General features: G+C 47.5%; 1 protein-coding gene and 1 long non-coding RNA gene across 3 annotated transcripts; one reads left to right on the top strand and one right to left on the bottom strand.

The window, feature by feature from the left end:
* Nucleotides 1-238: 238 nt before the first annotated feature.
* On the bottom strand, nt 239-11,692 carry LOC308184419. The gene is made up of 4 exons (XR_013942646.1): nt 6,596-11,692; nt 2,942-4,792; nt 540-1,473; nt 239-337 (listed from the first exon to the last, which is right to left on the bottom strand). It is a non-coding gene; the product is annotated as an uncharacterized lncRNA (long non-coding RNA).
* Nucleotides 1,057-24,411, top strand: GMIP (GEM interacting protein; the record flags this gene model as incomplete). Of its 2 annotated transcripts, XM_080571471.1 has the most annotated exons (22): nt 1,057-1,525; nt 2,297-2,434; nt 12,283-12,376; nt 12,453-12,528; nt 13,345-13,408; nt 14,083-14,208; nt 14,473-14,537; nt 14,976-15,086; nt 15,327-15,407; nt 15,768-15,956; nt 16,075-16,212; nt 16,602-16,792; nt 17,100-17,212; nt 17,987-18,073; nt 18,312-18,410; nt 18,496-18,635; nt 18,908-19,096; nt 19,201-19,338; nt 19,448-19,644; nt 20,201-20,495; nt 21,959-22,079; nt 22,592-24,411. In XM_080571471.1, the coding sequence occupies 22 exons, from the start codon at nt 1,057-1,059 to the stop codon at nt 23,098-23,100; spliced, it is 3,630 nt and encodes a 1,209-aa protein (XP_080427597.1). In that variant the 3' UTR covers nt 23,101-24,411. The 2 variants fall into 2 exon arrangements, with proteins under 2 accessions (XP_080427597.1, XP_080427598.1); XM_080571472.1 differs by lacking the exons at nt 1,057-1,525; nt 2,297-2,434 and adding an exon at nt 4,785-6,144.
* Between the last annotated feature and the right edge of the window lie 315 nt (nt 24,412-24,726).

Here is a 24,726-nt window from a genome sequence, read left to right as displayed (position 1 = left end):
TGTCACGCTCATGGTTTATATGTATAGGGTGTAGAACAAACGGTATTTGAATGCTTATGGTTGTTTCTAAGTATCCTTTAGTGAAAAAAAAAAAAGATATTTATTCTTTTCAAGTGTTATGCTTTACAGTAAGACTGTGATTCTTGCTTTACTTAAAAAAGATATATTTATTCTTTTCAAGTGTTATGCTTTACAATAAGACTGTGTGATTCTTGCTTTACTTAAAAAAGATATATTTATTCTCTTCAAAAGTTATACTTTAAGGCTGCGTAATTCTTGCTTTACTTTTTTCTCACGTCACACAATGCTTCCCCCAAAAGGCCACGCTGCACTGTACCTATAACCGAGGAAGAAATGTGCAGAATCACGAAGATGCTTCAGAGGCTTTAGAAAGCAAAGAGTTAATGCGAGCCAGGTAGGAGGATCAGCCTGATCCCACAGATGGCAGAGATAGCCTGGGAAGTGAGTAATTTCATAACTCCCGAGAGGAATGTGGAAAATCCGCATCGGCTGACACCTGCCTGGGGTTTCAGACTCACCCCACGCAGGCGGCACGTAGCTCTGCTCCCCTGCAGGGGCTGGCACGGGGCAGGACGCGGCGGAGCCTCCGGAGCCCCTCTGCAGCCCCCGGGAGGGAACGAGGACACTTTTCTGGCTCCATCAGCACACGCCGAGATGCCGCGGGACTTGGGGTAAATGGCCAAGAGATTCCTCCCTCGGAGAGGCCGTGGCTTTTTCCTGATCCATCTTTCAGCTGAAGACAGGCCATGGAAGAGGTGGGAAATATTCTCTACAGGTTGCCCAAGACAACGTTTTTACTTGCAGATAAAGGTATGGTAAATAAGAGAGACCGATATGGAAATGCAGTGCCTTTGCATACGGATATTTGGGGCTTGTTTTGATTTCCAAGTTTTGCTAGGAAAAAGTTTCCTAAACTCAGGTTTCTATTTGCTGAAAAGGGTACAAGGAAATTCGGTAATTAAAACGTAGCAGGATGAAGATGCTAGAAACCTAGAAGACACTGGCTACAGCTCTCCTGGATTAGAAAGTGAATAAATGCTGAGAGCATGGGAATTCATCTCACCCCCTCCATCTCTTTCCGTGTATTTCATCTTGCGTCTCCAGCGGCTTTTACAGAATGCCGCTCCTCTTCCCTTCGATGAGCGAGAGGCGTGCTCAGGACCTGCAGGACTTTGGGAGTCTGCTCCCCAAAACATAGCCCGAGAAAAAAAAGCTCACCCGGGGGACTGGGAAGCGCAGCGCCGCAGCTGTGCCATGAACGGGACGGGTGCCTGGGATGACGCTGGTTCTGCTCGGACCGTGGGCAGGTTGCCCCACAGCAGGCTCCTTCCACCGGGCCACGACTCCAAATTCCTGGCTGCTGTCTGGGCTTCGGTGCAGAGCCCTGTGCCTGGGGACCAGGGCAGCCGCAGGGACCCCATGGCCGGCGAGGTGTCTCGCGTCGCCAAACACCTGAGGGACATCGACGGGAGATTTCAGAACTTAAGGGAGCTCTTCCGAAAAGGTAAACCTTCAAAATTCCATTTATTTGCTTACAGCTTAACGTTCAACATATCACAACCGTGGGCAAAAGCAACCCAGCGCCGTTCTTGCTGCAGTATTTAAAACAATGAATTTAGATGGCCCTCGGATAATTTAGGGTGCCTTCTCTCTGCGTGGATATTTAATTATTCAAATGTCTTCTCCCGTAATGAATTGCATCAACAGATCAAATTTCACAGCACTTAGCCACCCATGTACACAAGTTTCCTTCAAATGCAATGCAAAAAAACACCCAAGTGCTACCGACAACACTGCAATTACTTGCAAGTGAGTTAAACGGGCTGAAAAAAAGGGTGTCTGCGGTGACTCCGTTGAGAGAACTGGGATTTGTCAGAAGTGCTGTGCCTCCCTGCCCTGCACGCCAGCACTTTTGTCCTCCCTCCTTCCCAGAACAGCTCCGTTCCTGCAGGACTTGTACCCCAGGCATGCCGAACGAGTCGGGTCGGTGATGCTTCTCCAGCCAGCTCCTAGCTGCGGTGATGCTCGTAGCTTGCTTCTAACAGCCCCCAAACTGTGCCAGGTGAACGTGGAAATTGGACTTGCCTGGGCTGGCTCAGCTTTGCTGGCTTGTTATTTTGCAGGGTTTGTTGTTTTCTGGTTTGCAAAGAACTTCAGTATTTAGGAAGAACGGGGTACCTCTGCTGCACCGCTGAAGCGACTTGTCCCTGGGAGAAGTGAGGATGAGAGTTTATGCATGCAAAAAAATCATAATTTTCCCCCTTCTTGATTTTAGGAGAAGTTTTTTCAGGCCCTGTTGAAGCCAGACTGGCAGACCTCCTGCAAGCCATCTCCTCCTTCCTGAACACGTACCCTGCTTTGACCGGGGATGCCATCCAGCCCGCCGTAGCGACCCTTATCACCAAAATCCATGGTAAATCCGTAACCTTAGAGAACTTGACAGCTGCTGTAGTTACTGCCTTCTGCTCAGTGCTAATGGAAAGCTTTCACGCCAGGCTCAGCACACGTACATGGGTGTATAAAGCACGTGCCGCTACCGAAGCTGAATTCAACTGTAAGTGCTGAATTCCTGCATAACCCCATGCAAAATGCTTTTACACGTCTGCTTGTGAGAGCATGGCAGGAGGAGAATTAGATTGACCCACAGAACTGTAGGGATAGTTTGCTTACACAGCCCTTGGAGGTCACCAGGGCACCACACACCAATTAAGAAATACTGATAACAGCCTCTAGGAAATTAGAAATAATAATTACTGATATACTAATATATAGATATAAAAAAAGAAGAAATAAGAATAATTACTGTTCTACTCCACTCTGACCTTCTTGGAATATGAGTCTTTAATGCTCTTTCTATTCCTGTGTTGCATATTACTTTCTTGGGAGCTCAGATATACTTAAATCTAGTGGAAAACCTCACCTGAAATCTAGTTGGTTGAAAACACGATGGTTTCTGGCCCTTGTTTTGGGACCAGGTGAGCTTCAAGAGGGAATATTGAATGTCCTGTCCCAATATTCTGCCGTATGGGCCCCACGGAGCAGAGCTAGCACTGGCACGAGGTTGTCGTCAGGGAACTGGAAAAAAAAGAAAGTGCACCAAGCAAACAGCTGCTTTCACTCTGCGGTTCCTTTCCTCCCCCATCTTCAAAAGCCTTGCTGATGTGAAAATATATTTGACTTATAAAATAGCAGCGGTGACGTAAAAGGAAGTCTAATGAGATCTGGTGGTGGGCTGCTCCTGGGTATTGTCAGAGCGCACGGTAGTAGCTTGCCATTGTACTTGTTCTAAAATAGGAATTCATAAAATTAATTCTTTAGACAAGCAGTAAGAGTTTGCAGGCTGCTCTGGAGGATCGTAGTAACACGAGAGCTGAAGCAGCTTTCTGCTCCACAATCAATGGTGATTTGGCGACACCGGCAAGTGGAAATTACTGCTAAGGGACCGTGTTATTATGCTGTATAAAACCCCACGCTGCCTTGGAAGTGGAAGATGAGCCCTATCTCAGGAGCTCTTGGGCTTCCCTTTTATGCACCTCTGATCTGCAAAAGAAGGTTTGGAGTTTTACCATCCCTACTCTTACAACAAGGAAAAAAGGCTGAGACATACGAAAAGAAAGGGTGAGACACACTCATTCAGCAAGAATGTTTGGGAGACAGAGTGATGAAACTGGGAATTTGGATCCTGAGCTGTATTTCTGGAAAATAAGGAGTCACACCCCCTGTCCTCTTTTAGCTTTTATTAGCTTTTTTATTAATCAGGGACTGGGGGTGTTGACATACTCTGTTGCAACCCTTTTGGCTATAAATACCTTTACGAACACGCTTTTTATAGCTTTTATCTGTAAATACGGCCCTTTACAAACTGGATGTGATAATTACAGTGACTAAACCTACCTGTAATTACATGGATTGAATGTACGGAACTGAGACACGGGCTAGGAAAGCTTTGATAGGAGAAACTCATCGCGTTGACACCCTGCTGATCCCAGCAGCACCTCACTGTGCATCCTCATTCTCCTGCTGCCTTTTAAAAGTCAATCATTAATTCCTGAGTCTGAGCAGAAATCACCGGAGTTCACACATGCCGTGTCCACCTGAGCCTGAAACACTCGACGCAGAAGCAGTAACTCAGGGATTCCAGGAATTTTTATTTTTATTTTTTTAACCTTAAACGAGCGTTAACGACAGAAAGGCCAGCTGAGCCTTAGCTATGACTTGTTCCTGGCTACCTGCAGCTAAGTTTTGGGGGAGAAACCTATAGATCTGTCTGCCACAAAGCACAACCACGGGGAGAAGTTTTGCAGAAGAAATTCAGCCGCATTATTTCAGCCTCCAGCGGATGCTGAGGAAAGGGAAACGATTTCTGGGAGCTCAAATGAAAACGTTCATAATGTGCCCGCAGCGTATCCCTTCGGATCAGCTCCCTGCGCTGCCACAGCAGCTAGAGGATTGGACTTCCCACTCCGGAGACAACAATAAGAGAAAGGAAGATCACAAAACTAAGTCAGAGTTCAGGAGGAGGAAGAGGAAGAAGAGGACTTAGAGGAAATGTCATGTGTTTTGTCCCCATTTGTGCATTTAAAACCACAGAAACTTGTGAAAAACAGTTAGCCCCTGCACTCTAAAAACACCATTTTCACTCAGATTTGCAGGAAACCTACCCCCTTTTACCTACCTGCAAGTAGCTAGGGCCTAGGATTAATGCCCCAAAAAATGGGCAGTGCTTTCCTCTTCTCCACGCACCAAACGGCCTTGGAGGTCAGAGCTCACGCTAAGAAAGAAGATAAAACGAAAGGGATTTAGCACCGTGATTTCAACAGATTTGAATCAATATGTGTTCAGGTTGCATAAGAAAACAGAGCTGTTTTAATTATTCATGGTTTAGTCAAGAAAAATAGCTTCGCTGCTGAGCACAAGTTTGGTTTTTTGGCTGTCACATTTTTGCCATCGTTTTCTCACGCTAATATTTGCAGAAGTTCCCTTAAATTTCTGCTCGCTTGAGTCTTTGAATAAATGTTTTCTATTTCCCATATCACAGCTTCATCCCTAAATCCTCACAAAACTGAAGGCGAAATTAACTGATTTTAAAAGCAGCGGTGCTAGCTAGGTTCTCGCACTCGGTAAATCAATATCTCGTAGCCGAGGTGCGGCAAAACATCCAGCAAGGGGGACAGGTGGGATGTAAAGGCTCACCCCCCGGCCCAGGGTCTGGAGAATGCTCCCAGGCTGAAAAACATGATAAAAGCGATAGATTTTTTTCCTTAGCTTATCAAAAACCTACAAAATCACGGCTTGTTTTTATTAAAGAAACAACCCCCAAAAGGTTAGGTTTCAGTTTTGCTGGGCTAATGCTCCCAGGCTGAAAAACATCTTGACACAAGCAACAGATTTTTTCCTTCGCTTATCAAAAGCCTACAAAATCAGGGTTTGTTTTTATTAAAGAAACAACCCCCCAAAAAGGTTAGGTTTCAGTTTTTCTGGGCTAAAACCGAGGTGGGCTGTGATCTCGAGAAGGCTCCCTTACGCTCTTACACCACACACGAATAGAGTGGAGGAGCGGTGGAGGATCCCTCCTGGCCCCTTTCCACCACCTCCTGGCCACCTGCCCGTCCCAAACCCACCCCTCGTGGCCTGGCATCACCTTTGGGATGAGATCAAGAGCCCCTTAAAGCGGTGGCCACGTTTTTGTGAAAAATCCTACACCCGTGGCGAACCATTTGGGGTGAAACTCAGCGACGCAGCGGAGACTCAGAAATTCGTGGGCATAAGTGAAAAAAGGACCCCGAAATGGTCCTTTCTGTGCTGTGTACCAAGACCGAAATGAGTTATGCAAATGGGATGATCAAATAAATGTATGCTGTGCACTGCTTCCCCACACGGAAGCGTGTCTGCAGGAAGCAGATTTGGCTGCAGCGGCCGCACGCTCACCGGCGGCGCCCCTGCCACTTGTTTCGGGCAGGTCCCCTTCACATGCAGCCTCCGGATCGTCTCACAGCGTCTCATCTGACCAGGAATTCGTGTTTTGCTTGATTCCGCCGCGATTCAAAGCTGGGTAGTTTGGGATTCTGCTGCTTTCGGACCAAAACAGTGAAGATTCGGCCATGGGGGACCCAGAACCAAGTGGTACGTGATGGCATTGAAACAACCTTTTATACAACCTTTTATACAACCTTTTATACAACCTTTTATACAACCTTTTATACAACCTTTTATACTCGTTATAATGTAAGCTTTTGGGGGCATGATGTGACGTGAGTGGCAGATCAGCCACTTAGCAAATATAGGTGATAATGGGGTTTACGATGATCCTGACTGCTGAGCTCATTGAATCTTTCTCTGACGGATGAAATTCTTTGATGCATTTGTGCTGGACATTGACTTACTTAAGAGGCAAGGATGCAAACTGCCTTTTTTTTTCCAGGAGGCAGCAGGTCTCAAGAGATTGGTACATCGTGCTGGTACTTGCACATCGTTTGTTCAAGTCTCTCTGACAAAACTTTGCTATAAATCCTCGTCCTTAAAGGTGTCAGCCTAAATTATGAACGTAATCAGCATGAATCTGAGTAACACTTACTGAGTGTGTAAGAGTTTTCTGTACCAAGCATGAATCCCTCCTGCCAGAGGCCTGTGTTCAGCAAGGGCCAGTCCCTGGCACTTTGGGGAGAGATGAAAAAAGCTCCCTGGCTCTGTAATCAAGGAAACACAACAAGAAACATTAGATAGACCTTTCCCTGCTATTATATTTAAATGCTGCATTAAGCTTGTAGCTAGAAAATTCATTATTTCAGCTTGCCTTTCACCTTCCAGCAGCTGGGTCTTGTCATGTCTTTGTCATAAAAATTGGAAAAAAAAATGGCTAATAGGATTTCTGTATCTCGTGACCACGTGCAGGGATAGCGAAGGGATGCTTCAATGTCTTTGGTAAGCTGAGTTTGCTTACAGGCTGTATTGTGAGAGTAGCTTTCCGTGCACCTTTGCCCCACAGACTGCTTTGGTGTCTTCAGCAACACCTCCATATGGGCCCCACAAGTGACATTAAGATCTGACGTGCTCACCACACAGCACCGTGCAGAAGCATGAGCTTTTTTTCTGCCTGAAGTTCCCCTTTTGTACCCACCCAGGGCTTGCAGAGGTCCTCTTTGCACAGCATTGCATGTGAACCTCCTGTTAGGCAACCACCTGCTGTGTCCCTCTCTGCTGTCCTCCAGCCTGGAGGAACGGCATCCACGCCTAATTTGCTCGGCTATTTTCCCCAGTGGAAGCAAAACCATTTCTGAGGCCACTAAAGACTGCAATTAATGGCTGTCTGCCTTATTTTGTTGGTTTACGATCATCGTCTCGTTGACCACAAGGAGCAGGCATCTGTTTCTGAGACCTCTCTAGAACTCTGCGCGTTGATGAAAGCTGTATTTTTATGTTAAAAAAGGTTTCACCGACAAACCTGTGACCAAGAATCCCCTCCAGAACGGGGTATGTCTGTAAGTCCTCTGAGAAATCGAGGCGAGCTGTACCCACAGAATCCCTTTTATCAGCAGAACCTCCTGTTTTAAAGGGGGGGGTTGTTCCACAGCTCTTCGGCAAAACCAAGATGACTGGTGTGAATTATTTTGCTCAGTCTTACCTTTTTAGCCACTAAGTGTCCTAGATTCATTCTTCTTTTACTAACTGGGAGTTCCTTCTACTGCTTTCCAGTACTGGAAACATCTAGTGGGCTTCACTGTCAGCCTAAATCCTTCTTAACTGTTGCTGACATTTCCTTATTCTTAATATTAAAAAAAAACCAAGAAGCCAGAAGTTTAATGCAGCTCTTTGATCACTTAAAAAGCGAGGCTTAGTAAGCAGCTGAACACTGCACGGTGCTGCGATCTATCAAGACACAGCTCTGCCAGCTTTACAGGAAAATATTGATGAAATAATCTCATTTTTATTTTGCAAGCTAATGCACCTGCACTAAGTTTCTGCTGTCAGACATTTCAGAAACATTTACAGTTTACACTTTTTTTTTTAAATGAATTGATGTAGTAAGTGGAAATTCTCCTTTTTATACACCGACATGTTTCATTAATCCCCTTGTTAATACGTACTGCTATTTAAGACATCTGCCTTTGCGGGTATTTCCTGTGATCACACTGCACACTGTTCTGCAGCAGTTCTGATCTACTCAAGAATTAGCTGATTTTGTAAATTCAGTTTGTTCCAGGGCTTTTGTACAGAGATAACGTGAGAAATCAGAGCAGCAGATGGGAAGTGGTCTTGGTTTTGCAAAACCGTTGTCGAGAAGCTTGGTGTTCCAAGGCTGTTCTAATTCCAGGCAGAGAGATGCTGACCTAGGCAGCCTTTAACAGCCTGGGTAAAAAAGGAGGATTTCACACAGAAAGAGATAATGAAAATCTGAGTTTTCAGACCCGAGATTTTTGGCCCAATTTGTTACAAACCGTGCTGTAACTTAACAGAGAGCGCATTTTGTGTAGCTGTTGCTGTGATGTGCAAGTCTCGTGCAGGGGATTTGCAGTGGTGGAGAACTTCAGAAGCCGCGCTGCGAACTGCCAAGCCGAGCGCAGAGGAGGAGGAAGGCGCTACCAGGAACTCTTGAGGCAGACTTGCGATATTCGGTCGACAGTGCCGTGCTGAATTCGGGCTCAGACGTTTATCTCATTTCATGGTAACCCTAGCTGAGAGGGAAGTGATGCTTCTGCTAAAACTGCAGAACAAGGGCTTCCAAAAATACCCGCGGCACTTTGCACGCCCACCTCTGCGGGAGCTTGTTCTCCCCGCGATGGCAGCACAGGACGAAGAGCAGCAGGCTTCCCAGGTGGTCGATGCACATCAGAGGACAGCATCGTCTCCCTCGAGACCCACAGATGGGGCAGAGCTTTGCATGACGGCTGCTCGGCTCCGGCGTGAGGTTTTCTCCAGGACGCAGGCACCAGCGCTGGCGCTGGGAGGGATTTCTGCCCTGCTGCTGGAATTGCTTGATGTCAGGGAGAATAAGGAGGATTAAACAATAATCACCGTCAGAAGACACAGAAAAGAAAATATTTGCAGACTGGAAGAATGTGATAACATCCATTTTATATTCCAGGGGCAATATTGTACTAATCTCTCAAACCATCCTTTTGCTTTAGGACAAAATTGCTAGACGTTCGGGTAGGCTCAGTCTTAGTCTCTTTATCTGCTGTTGGGATAACCACGTCCATCACAGCGAATTGTGTTCAGGGCTCTGAGTTTTTCAGGTGAAAGCAAAAACTTGCTATCCAAGCAGACCTTTTTTCCCACTTTCACGAATTAAGTCTTTGCCCAAGAGCTAACAGACATCGTGAAGAACTGCCATATCTTTATGGATATATTCTCAAGGGAATAGGAAAAAAACAGTGCGGGTTATAGGAAAAAAACAGTGCAGGTTATAGGAAAAAAACAGTGCAGGAACAGGAAAAAAACAGTGCAGGAACAGGAAAAAAACAGTGCAGGAACAGGAAAAAAACAGTGCAGGTTATAGGAAAAAAACAGTGCCCAGTATACACCTGAGAGAGAATCCCTTGTCAGAACCCACGCTCTCTCGGATTATCTTGGTAGCTCTTATTAAAGAATAGTATTTAAAAATAGTTATATGGTGTGCAAGCAAAGCATTTGAAGCTGTTATTGCATTTCTCAGTGAGAAAACTGCATCAGGGAGCCTGAAGAGCTGCATAAAGAATAGATGAAGGAGGAGAATGAGGATGAATATAAGGATTATAAGGAGAATAAGGTCCTTCAAGAGAAACAAGACTAGGAATGTGAGCTTTTAATCACCTTCTGCATCAGCATCAGTTGTCACTGGGATGTCCAGTGAGATAACTGGCCTCGAAATGAAGCTTCCATCTCTAAGTGAAGCAACAGAGTCACGGGGAAGTGACAAAAAGGACTGAACCTGCATCTCTCTCTGGCCCGGAGTCCTATGACCCAGATGCTCTGTGAACCTGCGACCTGATCCTCCCCGGTCAGGGCTGTGAGCAGGATTTGAAGGATGAATTTGTGGATATTTGCACATATTTGTGGATATATTGCATATATTGTGGATATATGTGGATATATTGTGGATATATCCACATATTTGTGGATATATTGCAGCTAGTGACATTGGCTACAGCAAGGCTAGCTAAACTCCTTGGGTCCGGCTTGTCTAGCATCCTGCCTCTGTAAGCAAAAAGATAAGCGAAAGATTTGTGAGAGCTCGAGGTTCTGGCTTATCTTACCGTGCCTTACAATGACTGCTTTCAAAAGCGAAATGTTTCATTCTGCTCGTCACCAGCACTGCTAAACTGAGTCATTCCTTCCTGTTGTACAGCCTTCCACTAGTGGTAAACAAGAACTTGAAGACGTCTGTCTGCTCAAAGTAATAAGACCCGTTAGGATTCACGTTAAATTGACATGCTTGGATTTGTTATGCCTTGGATTATGAAATATTTGCGCCTCTTCTCGAGAAAGAGCGTGAGGGGTTTGGCAAAATCCCTGCGAAACCCCTCAGGGCACTGGCTGAGCAGGGTGGGAGACGTGGGTTTAGAAACGTGGATTTTGTGGGTTTATCACGATTAACCAGGACGTGCGCTGGGTACGGCTCGCAGTGTTAGCACCACCGGTGCTTTTAATCCCTTCCCCAGGTCTTTCTGAACGGTTTGTTGCAGTTCCTTCAGGTTTACGGTAAAAAAAATGAGCGTCTTCACGTTTTCAGTGTCCCATTCACTTTTGGAGTAAAATGCTCATAAAACTCTTAGAGAGCAAGGCCAGCAAAAATCTGAATTATTCGCTCAAAGGCAAGTAAAGCTAGGAGCGTTCCAGCTCATTTCTGGGTGCAGAAGTGAGCACGGCATCTGGTCTGCACCCCTCTGTGCTGAAGCATACCTTCAGCGTCCCACCCAGCCTTCTTCACACTTATTTCTGTTTTGAGGCTCATAGATGGGTTTAATTCACACCCCCCTTTTTTTTTCTTTTTTCTTTTCTTCCTGTTGCTGTTGCTTAATCATGGCTTAAACCGCCACGTTTGTAGGCTTCATGGTATGGCAGCTCCTAATCAAAACCTGGCTCAAAGAATCTGTATTTTTCAGGACTGCCACAAGGCCTGGGAGTAGCTATGGCTAAATGAAACACAAACTGACTTTTCCACCAAGCATCATTCAAGTGACATTTGCAAGCACTTGCTCATTTTGACAGCAAACTCAACTACAAGTGAAGCAACTTTAGATTTAGGTCAACCACATCCTGTTTCCTGGAATGTCAAAAGGACAAAGAATAGTGAAGTTTTCTTTTGTTTTTTTAACACTTGTACCCAGTTTTGTGTGTATATATATATATATTATTTTTTTTTTTGCAGTGGCTTTCAGCCACTGACTCAAGTCAGGCTTTCAGCCTGACTCAACATTAGTTCCTGCCCTCAGTGACAAATGTATAACTGAGTGGAAAATGAGATTAATGGCACCGATCGCCTCATGTAAATTGCATGTGCTTACCTCCTCCGTGCTTTGTGTGTGACTGCAGGCAGGACACGCTTAGGCTTTACAAAGCTCTGTGGCAGGAACCCATCACCCCTCGTGTGGGAACAAGTCCGATTTATGTTTTGCATGACCAATAAGTTGTACCTGCTGGGGACTGAACGAGACGCAGTATTTCATAATGCGGATTATCACCGTAAATAAGCACGTACGTAATATTGGGGAAGCTCTGCGCGTTGCAACGCGCACGTGATGCAGAAGGAAAAGGCGACTTGTGCAACTCAGCCCGCGCACCGCTGGACTGCAGCCACTTCTGCTGCTTTGCCCTGCACGTGGTCCTTCGGGGCACGTTGTGCTCCTTCCAGGTTCAGGGCATCCCTCTGCACCCCGTGAGCCCCTCCACCAGGTCTGCCAGCCCCGAACCAAGGGCAGTGCCCTGGCTGCAGCTCGGAGCAGCTGTAACGAAGATTTCTGTGCACTTTTCACAGCTTGGGTCTGATCGCAAGTCCTGAAACAGCACGGGTGTCTCCTGGGGACGTCAGCAGGCTCATTTTCCAGGGGGTTCTGCCCAAGGAACCCCGATAAACTTATTGCTCAGTGTTTTCTTTTAAATCCCATCTTACTTTTGGCCTCACCTTATGCTTTGCCTGGCCATTGCAGTTTGTCACCTCCCTATGAATCCACTCGGGATAGCAGAGCTCAGCCGCGTGCCCCTGCAGCTCTGGAAACCACCCTGCGGACCTCAGGGAGCTCTGGGCTAAGTGCTCCAGTGAAACGATTTCTTCTCCAACCCCAGGTCTCGATAGTCAAGAAAGGGTACCCGAAAACAAGAAGCGATACAGTGAGATATTCCGGAGCCTGGACGACTTGGAGATCTCCATCGGCAACGCGTACGTAGAGATACGGGGCAGAACCACTCCTCTGGGTCTCTGCAGCCCTAATTTATCATTCCTTTTCATTTTACAGGACGGTTGATTTGTTCATCGGTGATGCTGACAGCACTGACGACACAGACCTGCCTGCAGAAAGAGAGATTGTTCCGGTAGGCAAGGAACGAGACCAACTTAATAAAAAAATTAGCAATGTCTTTTGCCAAAGTGCACCTTACTCAAATCGGTTTTTAGGTGACCCTCTGAAAAAATAGTTACGGCTTTTACTTGAGCAGACAGAAAAGAATTGCATAACGTTTGGTTATTGCAGTAACGGTGGTGGCAAAAGAACAGACAATATTTAGTGGGAACATACAGGCATATAGGATGAATAGGATTGTTAGGATTATATCATAAATAGGATTATTTAGATTTATATATATATTTTTTTTTGAAAAATGAGATGTGGAGATTGCTGGTTTACGTTCTGCATTCTAAGAGAAAGATCAGACAAGACAGCAGACCTAAAATACATATGGGAGTCATGCATCAAAAGTTTCTCATGTTCTGGCTTTGACAAACAGAAGCCCTTTAAAATCGAATTTAATGGTTCTTTTGCTTGCTTTGGGCAGTGTGGGTCTTTTGGGGGTAATTGGCCTCGTTTCATGCCCTTCTGTGTAAACAAAGGGGCGAGGAACTTGATTTTTCTCTGACAGCCACTGTCCTCATGTAATCATATTATCCTCAGAGCTGAACTAAAAAAAATAATAATCAAATATTTTGTCATTCGTAATAAAATAAGAGCTGCCAGCGTTCAGTCACAGAAGTCCTTTTCCAGCCCTAATCTCTCTGCATTAACGACGTGCTTCCTCCGCATTTCCGTTCATGGCAGACTTTTATACTTTTTTATACTGTTTTGAAGGATCCTCCCAACTTCTCGCTACTCCTTTTCCTTCGTTTTCCTCTTTTTCTTTTTTTCCTCCCCACAGCTGAGCGAAAGTTTCTGCAAGAGCAAAAGCAGTTCAGAAAAACAAGCGCAGGCAGACATGACAGGTAAGATCGCAAATTCAAACGATGACGTGAATATTTCATCAATTAACGTCTCGTTAGGAAGGCGCTCGTGAGGTCCTGACTTCCAAATACTGAGGCCTCAGTCCCAAAAGGTTTTAGGCACAGTGAAGATCTTTCTTTGAAGCACTTTTGTTGCCCACTGGGACGATTCTCTTTGGGTCTGTGCTTGTCACTGGCATATTAAAACGTGACACTAAATTGTTTTTTGATATGAAGTCCCCATAAAGGAAAAAAAAAAAGAGATTTTCTAAGCTGCTTTCTCACAGATTTCAACTTAAAATGTATTTAGATTTGCTTACTGCAGCATGATATGATTATCTTCTTCCAAGGAACAGGAATCCTTGCGACTCCATACGTTGTCACCCAGTAATGCGTTGAGTTCCCCACTTGTGGTTTTCAAATTAAATCAAAGCACTAATTAAAAGCGGGGGTAGAGGAATACCCAGGTCTAAACTGCCTGGAACTTGTACGGTTTGACAGGTAGGACAGCATGAGATTGCCATGAAATAGGTCATGACGATTGTTCAGGGAAAGACCTCTCTTTATGGCTGTTATTTGGGTATTCAGAGCACCAACTCCAAATTCTGCCGCTCCTGGGGGAGCCTCTGTCCATCAACTAGAGCCACGCTGAATCTGGATTTTTTCTTTTTTCCCAGTTGAAGAGGCAGATGAAATGCTGATCAAATGCGAAGGTGGCATTGACGCAGCCCTCGAGTATGCCAAAATGTGGTGTAAATATGTCAAAGAGCTTCTCAACTGGATTGAAAAACGTCTGAGCTACGGTGAGTCAGTGCGTGCGGTACCAGCTGGGAGCCCGTACACTGCCTGATAGCTTTTCTTTAATTGTAGCCAAGAACATAAAATTGGAAATGAAATTATAGCAGTGAGAACCAAGCCAAACGTTTACCTTTTACTTCCTTTGCCCATATAAGAAGACAAAGAGCTTGAGTCAGATTTTTTCCTTACCTGAACGATCCTACCTGGCAACACCCCGGCGTTCGCAGCCACCCCTGCGGCTGTTAACGCGGTGTCTGATCCTTCTACAGAAACAGAGTTTGCCAAAGGGATTGTGAAGATAGCAGAATCGGGACGAAATGCCATCATCCAGCAGGTACGGGTCCCCGGGATGTTCCTGCTTTGCTGCGTGGGGTTTCCTGCAGAGTCCTACACGGAGTAAACGTGAGGCTGTCCACACACGCGAACGTAAATCCTACAGGGACTAACCCTCCAAAAACCTTCCTGAACTTCTCGGTGTTGGAACAATTCCTTTTTTTCTTCCGTGGGCTTACAACACAGGGAGTGGTTGTTTGGAGAATCGGAGGGCAGGAAGTCAGCACGATGCTGTGCAGCATAAAAACTCTTCTGCTTCCAGCACTCCGCAACCTGTGTCTGAAATAAAACATAATGCCTGCTCGTTTAACCAGTGCACACAGCTCTAGCGTTACCGTAATAAAGCTTGGTCGTAGCTAACGAAAGCTCGTGAATTTAGGAAAGCTGGAGTGGTTATCTGTCATTTTATACCTTTTTTGTTGTTTTTTTTTTTCTGCAGTCCAACATGCCTCTTCGAGCGCTCTATGCAATGGTCCTGGAACACGACATTAAGGTTGGAAATTCAGCTAGTGAGACCGTGGGGTTGCTCCAACAGAAGGAATTCTACCAGGTACTGGATTTCTGCGGAGAACAGATTGCTTCGCTGGAAAATCAGGCAGTGGCAGCTGCCGGAGCGCTACAGAAACCTAACAGGAGTGGGGCTGGGGGAAGGAGAGATGGAAATGCACACCAGGATTAAGGGAGAAGGAAGCACCTTGCAAGGCTTGCTTTCTATGTCGTGCCCTCATCTGCCAGATACTTTTTCCTACCTCTTAAGAAACTTGCCATCCTAACTCTGACTCCTCCGCAGCCTCTGTCAGCCAAGAAGAATGAGATTGAGAAGTGGAGGAAGGAATTCAAAGACCAGTGGACAAAGGAGCAGAAGAGAATGGTAAGAGGCTGAAAGAGGGGCCTGACCTTTACGCTGGTCACAGCTCAAAACACTGAAAACAAATGAAAATGTAACAATTTTGCAAATTTGTAAACGTAATTTGTAAACGAAAACATTTACGAACAAGTGATAACTAAATAGTGTAATATGCATCCTGCCAAGGACTCCTAAGGAGTGCCTGGGCTTTGGGAGGAGAGGAAGGGGGAGTGTTTGGAGGATATCATCTCTAACAGTCCCTTGAAGCAAGAGGCAGGTGCTTGCCTCCCAAGCGGAGCACTGCTGTGATTTGTTCCTCCTGCGGCCCCACGTGGACTCCTAACCCCACGTGGACTCCTAACCCTACTCCTTTGCCTGTCCAAGAACGAGTCCTTGTCATCCCTGCGCAAGTCCCGCCTGCAGTACGCGCAGCGCTGCGAGGAGCTGGAGAAAGCCAAGTACCTGAGCGCCAAGGCAGAGGACGAATACCAGAGCGCAGCAGTCGTCAACCCCGGCAGCGCCAGCAAGCAGCTGGAGAAGCGGCGCCGCTCCTGCGAGGAGGCACAAGCCAAGGTGACGAGTTTCGGGCCAGCTGCTGTTACCCGCATCGAGCCCGTGAGCTGTGTTTCGGCAGCTCCCTTCCCATCCCGGTGACTTTCTCCTCCTTCCCTCTGCTCCCCACCCCGCACAGGTCCAGGAAACAGAAGCCCTGTACAAGACGTGCATTAACGACGCCAACTTTCGGCGGCAGGAACTGGAGAAAGTGCGGGCACGCATCGTCTCCCACATTCGGAAGCTCATTTACCAGGGAGACGAGGTGCTGACGTGGGTACGTGTAATTTCTCCTTCTCATAAGTTCTCCTCCAGCCCTCATTTCAGAGAAAATCCCCTTTGGCATAAGACCACTGCCCTCTTTTTTTTTTTTTTTTTACCCGATGCCTGACCATTCTCCAGCAGGTGAAATCAGACGAGCGCTCCGACAGCGCTTTGTCACCGACCTGCTACTCAGACACTTCTCAGATACATAAGAATATTTTCAATTACTACTGCTTGCAGGACAGATATCCAGAGAGAAAGGCTAGCAAAGCAAAAACAAGAAACAGCAACAAATAATTCGTCCTGTCCATCCTGCAGAGCAGAATAATGACATTAAGCGGAAGTACAGATAACCGAGGTGGGTAATGCAATGCCTTTTCTTTTTTTTTTCCCCCCTGTAAGGTCACATTAAGGATGTTTAAGCAGCGGCAGGCTCAGTCAGAACACATCCCGGTGGGATACCAGCACCTGGCCGAGGTCTGCAAGCCGTACAAAGTGGGCGAGAAGTACCTGGAGTTCATTCAGGCCCTGCAGAAGAAAGACATTCACATGGAAGTGTTTGAATTCGAGCCACTTGCTTCTGGAGGGCAGAGGTAAGAAACAAAAAAAAAAAGTGGAAGACAAAAAAGTGGTTATTTCTATCATTTGCCAAAGGCTTGGATCGCTCTGTTCTCAGAAGGGTGCTGGTTTAATTCCCATTTTTTCCTGTGGATAGACAAGGTGAAATTGCATTGAACAAATGCTTTCCTAGTTTTACGCAAGTGTTTGCTCCTTGAAAACTTGGCTTATACCCAAAAGCTGCCTGAAACAGATGTCTTTTGGCACCCACGAAGCACCTCTGTGGTGCGATATTGCTCGTTATTCTTCATCTTTGGAAAATCTTTTGCGACCCCTCCCCAGGTCTCCCCCCAGCAGCAGGAAGAAGATGTCACTGCAGTACACGGGATGCAGCAAGGACGCGAGCACTCCAGAAGACACGTCCAGAAGGCAGTTCTCCCCAAATGGTGAACAGAGTAGGTTGAATTTAATAAAGACCTAATTTTTTTTTTTTTTGAGTCATCGTAGTTTAATTTAGATACTGGTGTAGCCAAAAAGAGGCGGGCGATGTTCTCAGGTCTTCAGGGCAGTGCTTAAGGCTTTGCTCCAACTGGGAGAGAACAGAGCACAGAGATCTTGCTGCTGCTTCTTACTCTTGGAAAATACAGATTTTCTGGGAGTTTGGCTTGAATTTTGACCCAAACCTGTATACAGCCAGTAGCACGTTCGTAAACCCAGGCTCGACCGTTGCTGGCAGGAATCGTGGCAGAGGATGAACGGTGATGCAGCTGGGAGCTTCGTGAGGCTTTCACAGCTGCTGTTTCAGCTCAGCCTTTCTTTAAGTGTATTTATATCATTCTAGCAAGGAAAATTACATTTCTTTACAGGTTTAAAAATGTATTTCACTGTCTAACAGCATCTGTAACGCATCCCCTTCTAGAGTAGAAGCTATTTTTTTAGTTTATTTTTTCTAATACAGAAGGGCATTATCTAGATGTCTTTATCTATTATATATGTCTTTTGAAGCCTAACTTGTTCAGGACAGATTGCTGCTTTGGCTTACTGAGTACCTGCCTGTTTTTCTTGCTTTAAAGGACATTTTCAGATAAATAAGCAGATGTTTTGAGAAGTAATTGCTAACAATAAACATCCAGTTAGAGGCATTCACAGGTTGCCCCAGCTGAAGGCGATTCTTAGCAGTTACCCCAGGTGCGCTGGGGCTGGTTGGTCACCGTGCCCATCTCCCGCAGGTACAAACAGATCCCTCTGCAGCGACACAGAAAGCCTCGGTGGGAGCTGCGAGTCCCGATCCCTGGACTCCCCCAACTCCAGCCCAGGTGAGAGCTACACAGATTCTTACCTAGGATTTAAAACAGATGCAAGTAAACTATTAAAAAAAAAAAAAAGTAAAACAAACAAGTAAACACAAGTTTGTTTTACTTTTTTTTTTTTAATAGTTTGTTTTACAAGTTTGTTTTATTTCCGTGCATACTAGGATGGAAATAAAGCACATGCTGGTCCACAAAGAGGATCACAAGGATGAGAGCAGCTCTTTGCATTTTCTCTCTTCTCCAGGAAACTCTAACAGGAAGCTGCTGAAAGCTCCATCCACCGGCACCATGTCCTCCTCGGACGATTTTGAGGAAAGAGATTCGCTGCAAACCTTTGAAAATGGTGAGCGACCTGGATACCTGACTCAGGAGCTGAACACCGTGCTTTCCTGCCCAGTTACCGGTTCCTTTTCGTGCTGTTTCTTCAGAAAACGGCTCATCCCAGCAGCAGTTCAGGAACATCCTCCTCTCCAGCGCGGCACAGACCCACCGGCTCAGGAAGCTGCGGGGGCCGTCCAAGTGCCGGGACTGCGACACCTTCATGGTCAACGGCTTCGAGTGCGAGGAGGTGAGAGCTCAGCCTTCATCACAGACGCTTTGTGAGCAGGCGGCGATCGTCCCACTGGAGGTCTGAGGGGATGAAAGGCCCCCCAGTAAAGTTACGTGATTTTTCTCCCGACACCAGGCACGTTTTTCAGCGCATGGGTACACCGCCTGTTGCCCAAAACAGCCCTTTTGTGCCCCAGGAAGGGATTTTGGTAGAGTGGGAATAGGAAAAGTCCTCCAAGGAGACCTGGACTACAGCTAGAGCATAACGCGGGGGGATTTCTGCCTTTCCAGTGCTACCTGGCCTGCCACAAGAAGTGCCTGGAGAGCCTGCTGATCACCTGCGGCCACAGGAAGCTGCCCAACCGAGTGCCCCTTTTTGGCATCGACTTCACCCAAGTTCCTCGAGACTTCCCCGAGGAGGTTCCCTTCATCGTGGTGAAATGCACTTCGGAGATCGAAGCTCGTGCCCTCGGCGTGCAGGTGAGTTGTTCCGACGGGTGTTTTGTCTCAGCGTCATCGCCTTTTCTCCGATCTGTTCTCGCTCCAGCCCAAGCTCCTGACCTCTTCCCTTTTCCCCGACACAGGGGATCTATCGGATAAGCGGGTCCAAAGCCCGGGTGGAGAAGCTGTGCCAGGCGTTTGAGAACGGCAGGAGCCTGGTGGAGCTCTCCGAGCACTCCCCCCACGACATCACCGGGGTGCTGAAGCATTTCCTGAAGGAAGTGGGTACCAAACCTCCGCCAGACCGCCACGTATCAGCCCTCCACATTCCTCAGCACCAGGCCAGCAGGATGAAGTGACACGGTTTTCCCCACCCCCCTCTCGCTGCAGCTTTCGGGACCGGTGCTGCTGTACCAGCTCTACAACAGCCTCATCGCGCTCGCCAAAGAGCTGCAAAAACCCGGGGAAGAAAGGACGGACTGCGCCGGCTTCCCTTCGGACCCCGTCCAGAGCATGAAGGACCTGCTGAGCAAACTGCCTGGAAGCAACTACAACACCCTGCGGCACCTCATCGCCCACCTGTACAGGTGAGGAGCGTGCTGGGGGCGTTAGGTGCTGACCCCCGGGGGGCCACTGCTGAGACCCCACTGCCAGCTCAGCACCAAAAGCATCCAAGGTGAGCTCCTGGGCTTCCTCGACCTGGGCTAGAGCCGAGCAGGAGGCTGTGAGGAGGGTAAGAAGTCATTTGTGGGAAGGAGAGGCTTGCAGCAATTAGGAGAAAGTCTTAATGACCAAGCTTGGTCATTAAAATACAAGAAAAAAATACAAGAAGCTCCTTGCTGACAACACTCCGTAGTTTAAATGCAGAGCAAGAGGTCACATAGTGTGAATCGGGGCCCTCTCGTGCAGCTCAGAGCAGGGATCCCAAGAAAAAAACCTCTCGTTAGAGCTGCCCGGACAGATTTGGGCAATCTTGGGGATTTTTCTCTTGGTTTTGTGCACAGACCAGAGCTCTTTTCCCCTGTAAAAGCTGGGGTTTCTCTCTCTACTGGGAGACGTGGGGCCGGTGCATTCCCTCTGCGTACTCAGTATATTGGGGCTGAGAGCTGGGAAGCCCCTCACAGTCCTGTTTCCCTTCCTCAGGGTGGCAGAGAAATACGAAGAGAACAAGATGTCCCCAAACAACCTGGGCATAGTGTTTGGGCCCACCCTGATCCGGCCGGGCTCGGGGAGCGACGTCTCGATGTCCTGCCTCGTTGACTCTGGGTACCAAGCCCAGATCGTGGAGTTTCTCATCCAGAACTATGAAAGGGTGTTCGGGATGGATGACCTGCCTCCATCCTTGTCCCTCAGCTGTGAAAACCCCTCGCAAGAAGCATCGGCAGAAAAGGATGAAGGACACCAGAGCCCAAGCACAGTCCAGAAAATAACCCTAGAGGTAGAGCTGCCGGACGCTGAGCTGGGCTTGCTGACCCTGCTGTAGGGGCAGGAAGGCAGACTGGCAGATAAAGAGAACTTTATTCACAGAAAAAGAAAAAAAAAAGCTGTTCGCTGTCAGGGGGTTACTCCAAGAGGAAGGGATGGAGAGCCTCTTGCATATGGAATGGGAGAACTAGAAAAAAAAAATATATATATATATAAGCTAGAGATCACTCATCAGCTTCTCAGTCCACTCTAGACAGCAGGTTTTGCTCCATGGTTTATATCCCAGTCATTCGGAAAAATTGTGGGTTTCTCCATGCTAAATTACTCGGGACACTGCTGTTTCCCCGTGTAAACAGCTCGACATCTTTGGAAGCAGCTACATCAGAGCCAGCGGGTTCCCTGGTGGAACCCTACAGGGCTCTGCTGCATTCCTGATCCCTGGCCGTGGATCCTTACTTTTTTTTATTTTTCCTGACGGCTCTCTCCTCACAATAGTTCACCCATACTTCACAGCACTTAAAAAGAATTGGCATAACAGCCCCGAGCCAGACATGGCTGCTCTTTCCTTTCCAAGGCTGGTGTGATGAGTGAAAAAAGAGGAAATTACTTTCCTAAAGTTAAGCCAAAGGGAGTCGAGCCCTGGTTTGGGGCTCTCTGCCTCCTGCAAGACAGCCCGTCTGCCACGATCACACCCATGCCTGCCGTGTAGAAACACTGAGGAAGCAGAAACTGGAGTAACTGTGAAGACAGCTGGAAAAAAAATAATGAAAGAAATCACCAACCCAGACATAATTCAATCCCTGTGTGCAGAAATCCCACAGGGTTCATAAACATCCACAGAAAGCACTGAGATGTGCACAGCTATTGCCTTGGACTATTTTTAAGGGCATTTTTACAAACATCCGCAGCATGACTGAATCCTACAGGTGTCGCAAGCCTTTAGGAAGGGGAGTTGCTTCTAAGGGCGCTCATTTTGTGATTAATAAAACCGACTTCTGGAGCCCCTGCCCGGGTGTCCTGGTCCTTGTGCAAACTCACACTGGTTCCACGCGAGCTCCAGCTCCCGAGCATCCCCGTGTCCTTCCCTCACCCATCCATCTGCATTCAATCATAATTTTGGTGCTATAATTGCTTGGATTCAGACATTTCCCCCTTTCTGTCCTGAAATGGGGCACAGGAACCTCAGTTCCAGCACACAACCGCTTTCCAGGGGGGTTTTGTGGCAGTTGGGGTCTGCCAGCCTGGACACTGCTCTTGAACCAAAATATTTTCCTCTGGCCCAGCCCTGGGACCTTCTGCACACTCCCTCCCTTCTCCCCCAGGCGTTATAGATAATCTAAGACAAATCAGGCCATTTTCTACTTAAGTTTTTGCTTCCGTTCACTGGGCTATAGCAGCAGGCGGGGTGAAGCGGGAGCTGACTATCTTCGTGTCAAATGAGTGTCCTGTATAAACAGTCCTGGCTTTTTCCAACAGAATTTCTCCTCCCAGCACGGTTTAAGCGTGGACTGTGTCTCTGATAACTCGTCTTCCAGGGAAGCCGTCAGTGAGCTGACTCTGGAGGGAGCCCCCAGCCCATTAAGCACGGATGCCCTAGGTAAACGAAGCGGTGGTCGTGGTGCTGGTGCTGGTTTAGGCTGCCCGGTACCACGCTGGCTGTGTCGTCCACCTCCTACCTCTATGGTACACAGCAGGGGAAGCGTAGCCGGGCCTTTTTCATCATAATTATTCATAGCTGAGTGCAGAACAGCACCATGAAGCTTGCCTGGCAGTGCAAGCGCGTTTTCTGGTGCTCGCAGGAAAAGTGTGTGCTGCCTCGGCGCCCAGGCCCACAGCCACCCGCCAGCTCTGCTGGCTTCAGTGTACCGAGGACAGCTCTAAGAATATAAACCTGATTCATTCCTCGTGCCTCTTCCAAGCGTGCATCTCACATTTCTTCCAATGAGCAAAGCTGTTAGAGGGAGGACTTTTCGCCTGGTAGTACAGCAGGGCTTTCAGCATCCTTTCTAACAGCAAGAGAAATCCTCAGCCAGAACTATTTGCTGCAGTAACCCTGTCTCACTGCTCTAAGATAACTGTCTATTTTTTTTTGTCGTTGTTGTTGTTCAGAGATGAATACAAGCACTGGCTCCGAGCTGGAGGACCTGGAGGATTCCGTGCAGGAGAAGACCGACAGCGATTCGGACACGGCCCTCGGCACCCAGCCCAGGTGCCATTTCAGTCGGCAGCCCGTGAAATACATCCGCGTGCAGGCAAAAACGAAACCAGTCATTCCCAAGCCTTCCAGTTTGCCCTTGAGGACCACCACGTTATCCAGTATGGTCACGGATGCCGGTGCAGAAGGCAGCCCTGCCGACAGCAGCTCCACGGCAAAGGACATCCTGGGGGAGAGGACTCAGAGCAGGAACAGCTCGCCTGACACCAGCACGCTCAGGGGCCGCTCAGGAAGCAAACAGCAGCTCAAACACTTTGAGATCACGGAGGAAACCGCCAGGATCATCTCGAAGCTTAAAGCCGACGACACTTCAGCGTCCCCCGAGGGTTCTCTGGAGAGCCTGGGGTCTGCTGAGAAAGAAGTGAAACTCAGCCCAGAGACGCTCCCGGAGCAAAGCCCCTAAAGGTGACAGCAAAAAGCAGCAGAAAAGGGACTGAAATCCCACGCCACAATTCCTGTGGAAGGATGGAAGAGCAACGGGGGTGAGAATAACATCCTAGCAGTCGCATTTACAAAGCGGGCTGGAAAAAAGGCTTCTGCTGGGAACTACCTGGAATTTGAGCCAGGCCAGGGTTTGCTTATTTGTCAGCAAACCCACACGAGCCTGGTGTCTCTCTCTGGAACATGCCCAGGTTAGCACGAAGCACAACAGAAGGAAAGGAAACACAGATTGTCTGGCTGGAAGGATGTAGCCTGGCAGGAGGTAACTGAAATGTAGGACACTGGGCAGAAAACATCCCCAAGTGGCCGTTTTCTGGCAGCCGCGACAAGCAGCGATTTTCCTTGGTTTTATTTCACAGCATTTTTTTAGCGTAACGCTAATAAAACAGGGTACATGGGCAAAGCACATGCACTCCGGATGCCTGCGTTGCTGGAACTTCCACTTGCTGGTCAGCACAAAGACGTTTTATAAAGGGGAAAGACACTGCCGTACCCTGAGCCAGACCCGCTTCTCCAAAACGTTAACTCTTTCCCTCGAATCATTTCGAGCTTCTGCAGCACTTGTGATGCTGGTGCTGCCACAGAGGGGCCGAACCCCCAGCAGGTGAGAAGACCTTAAGATCGGTCTTAAAAGGAGGTTACCCCGAGGTGCTGGGGCTCCGTCATCTCACCTGCACGGGGCTCACCCCAAGGCTCCTCTCTGCCCCCCCTGCAGCAGATTTTCTGCCCACCAAGGTGGGACGGGAGGGATCTCAGTCCTACAGTGCCACCTCGCGACACCCGGCGGCTCATCCCGGGGATAGCTTTGCACCGTACGATGGGCCGTGTTGCAGGTCCCCTCGGTGCTTTGCTGTGCATACAGTGTAAATATAAATACAATATAAACTTCTGGGTTTACTCTGGAAAACAGCCCTGCACCGGGGTTGTTTTCAGTGATTACCATCAGCTGCAAAGACACCAGCACGTGCATGAAGGTGTAAGAGCTAAGTGCTAAAAGAAAACATTACACCTTCCCAGGCAGCTGAAGAGGTTCAACAATCTGCCTGCCAGATCTCTTTCATCTCATCAACAGATACGTTTTGGTCTTAGCAGAGTTGTAGAAGAAATGCTGATTCTTTAGCATCTCTTCTTAGCATTTGTACAGTTTAGCCTACAGAGAGTTTGCGTCTCTGGAGCAATGTACATTTGTTAATATATTGCTTTGAGTTCTTGCACACTAAGTTATCTTTTACTGTGGAGCTTCTGTAATAAATGACTGGGTGTTTTATTATGAGCTTATCCTGTGTTTGCTAAACGAGCATAGTGAAGGCTTAAGTAAACACTTAGTGGACTATTATTATGAGTGCCAGCTGCACTCAGCTCTCTGTAAACCAAAGTGTCATTTCCCCACAAGAATTCATAATCCGAGGAACCAGCAGAGCCGAAATGGGCTCCCTGGTAAAACGCTAGTTTCCTTTTGCACACTTAAATAGTTAAATAGGAGAGCTGCTCTAGAAGGAGAGGTGTTTGGGGCTTATACAGCAATTCTGCCCTCTGCTTTTCCTTCCAGCAGTCCAATGTATACAAAAAGGCTATTAGAAAAAAATAA

Source organism: Anser brachyrhynchus (genome assembly GCF_964034855.1).
Source record: "Anser brachyrhynchus genome assembly, chromosome: 32".
Lineage (NCBI taxonomy): Eukaryota > Metazoa > Chordata > Aves > Anseriformes > Anatidae > Anser > Anser brachyrhynchus.
This window is presented reverse-complemented; position numbering and strand designations above follow the sequence as displayed.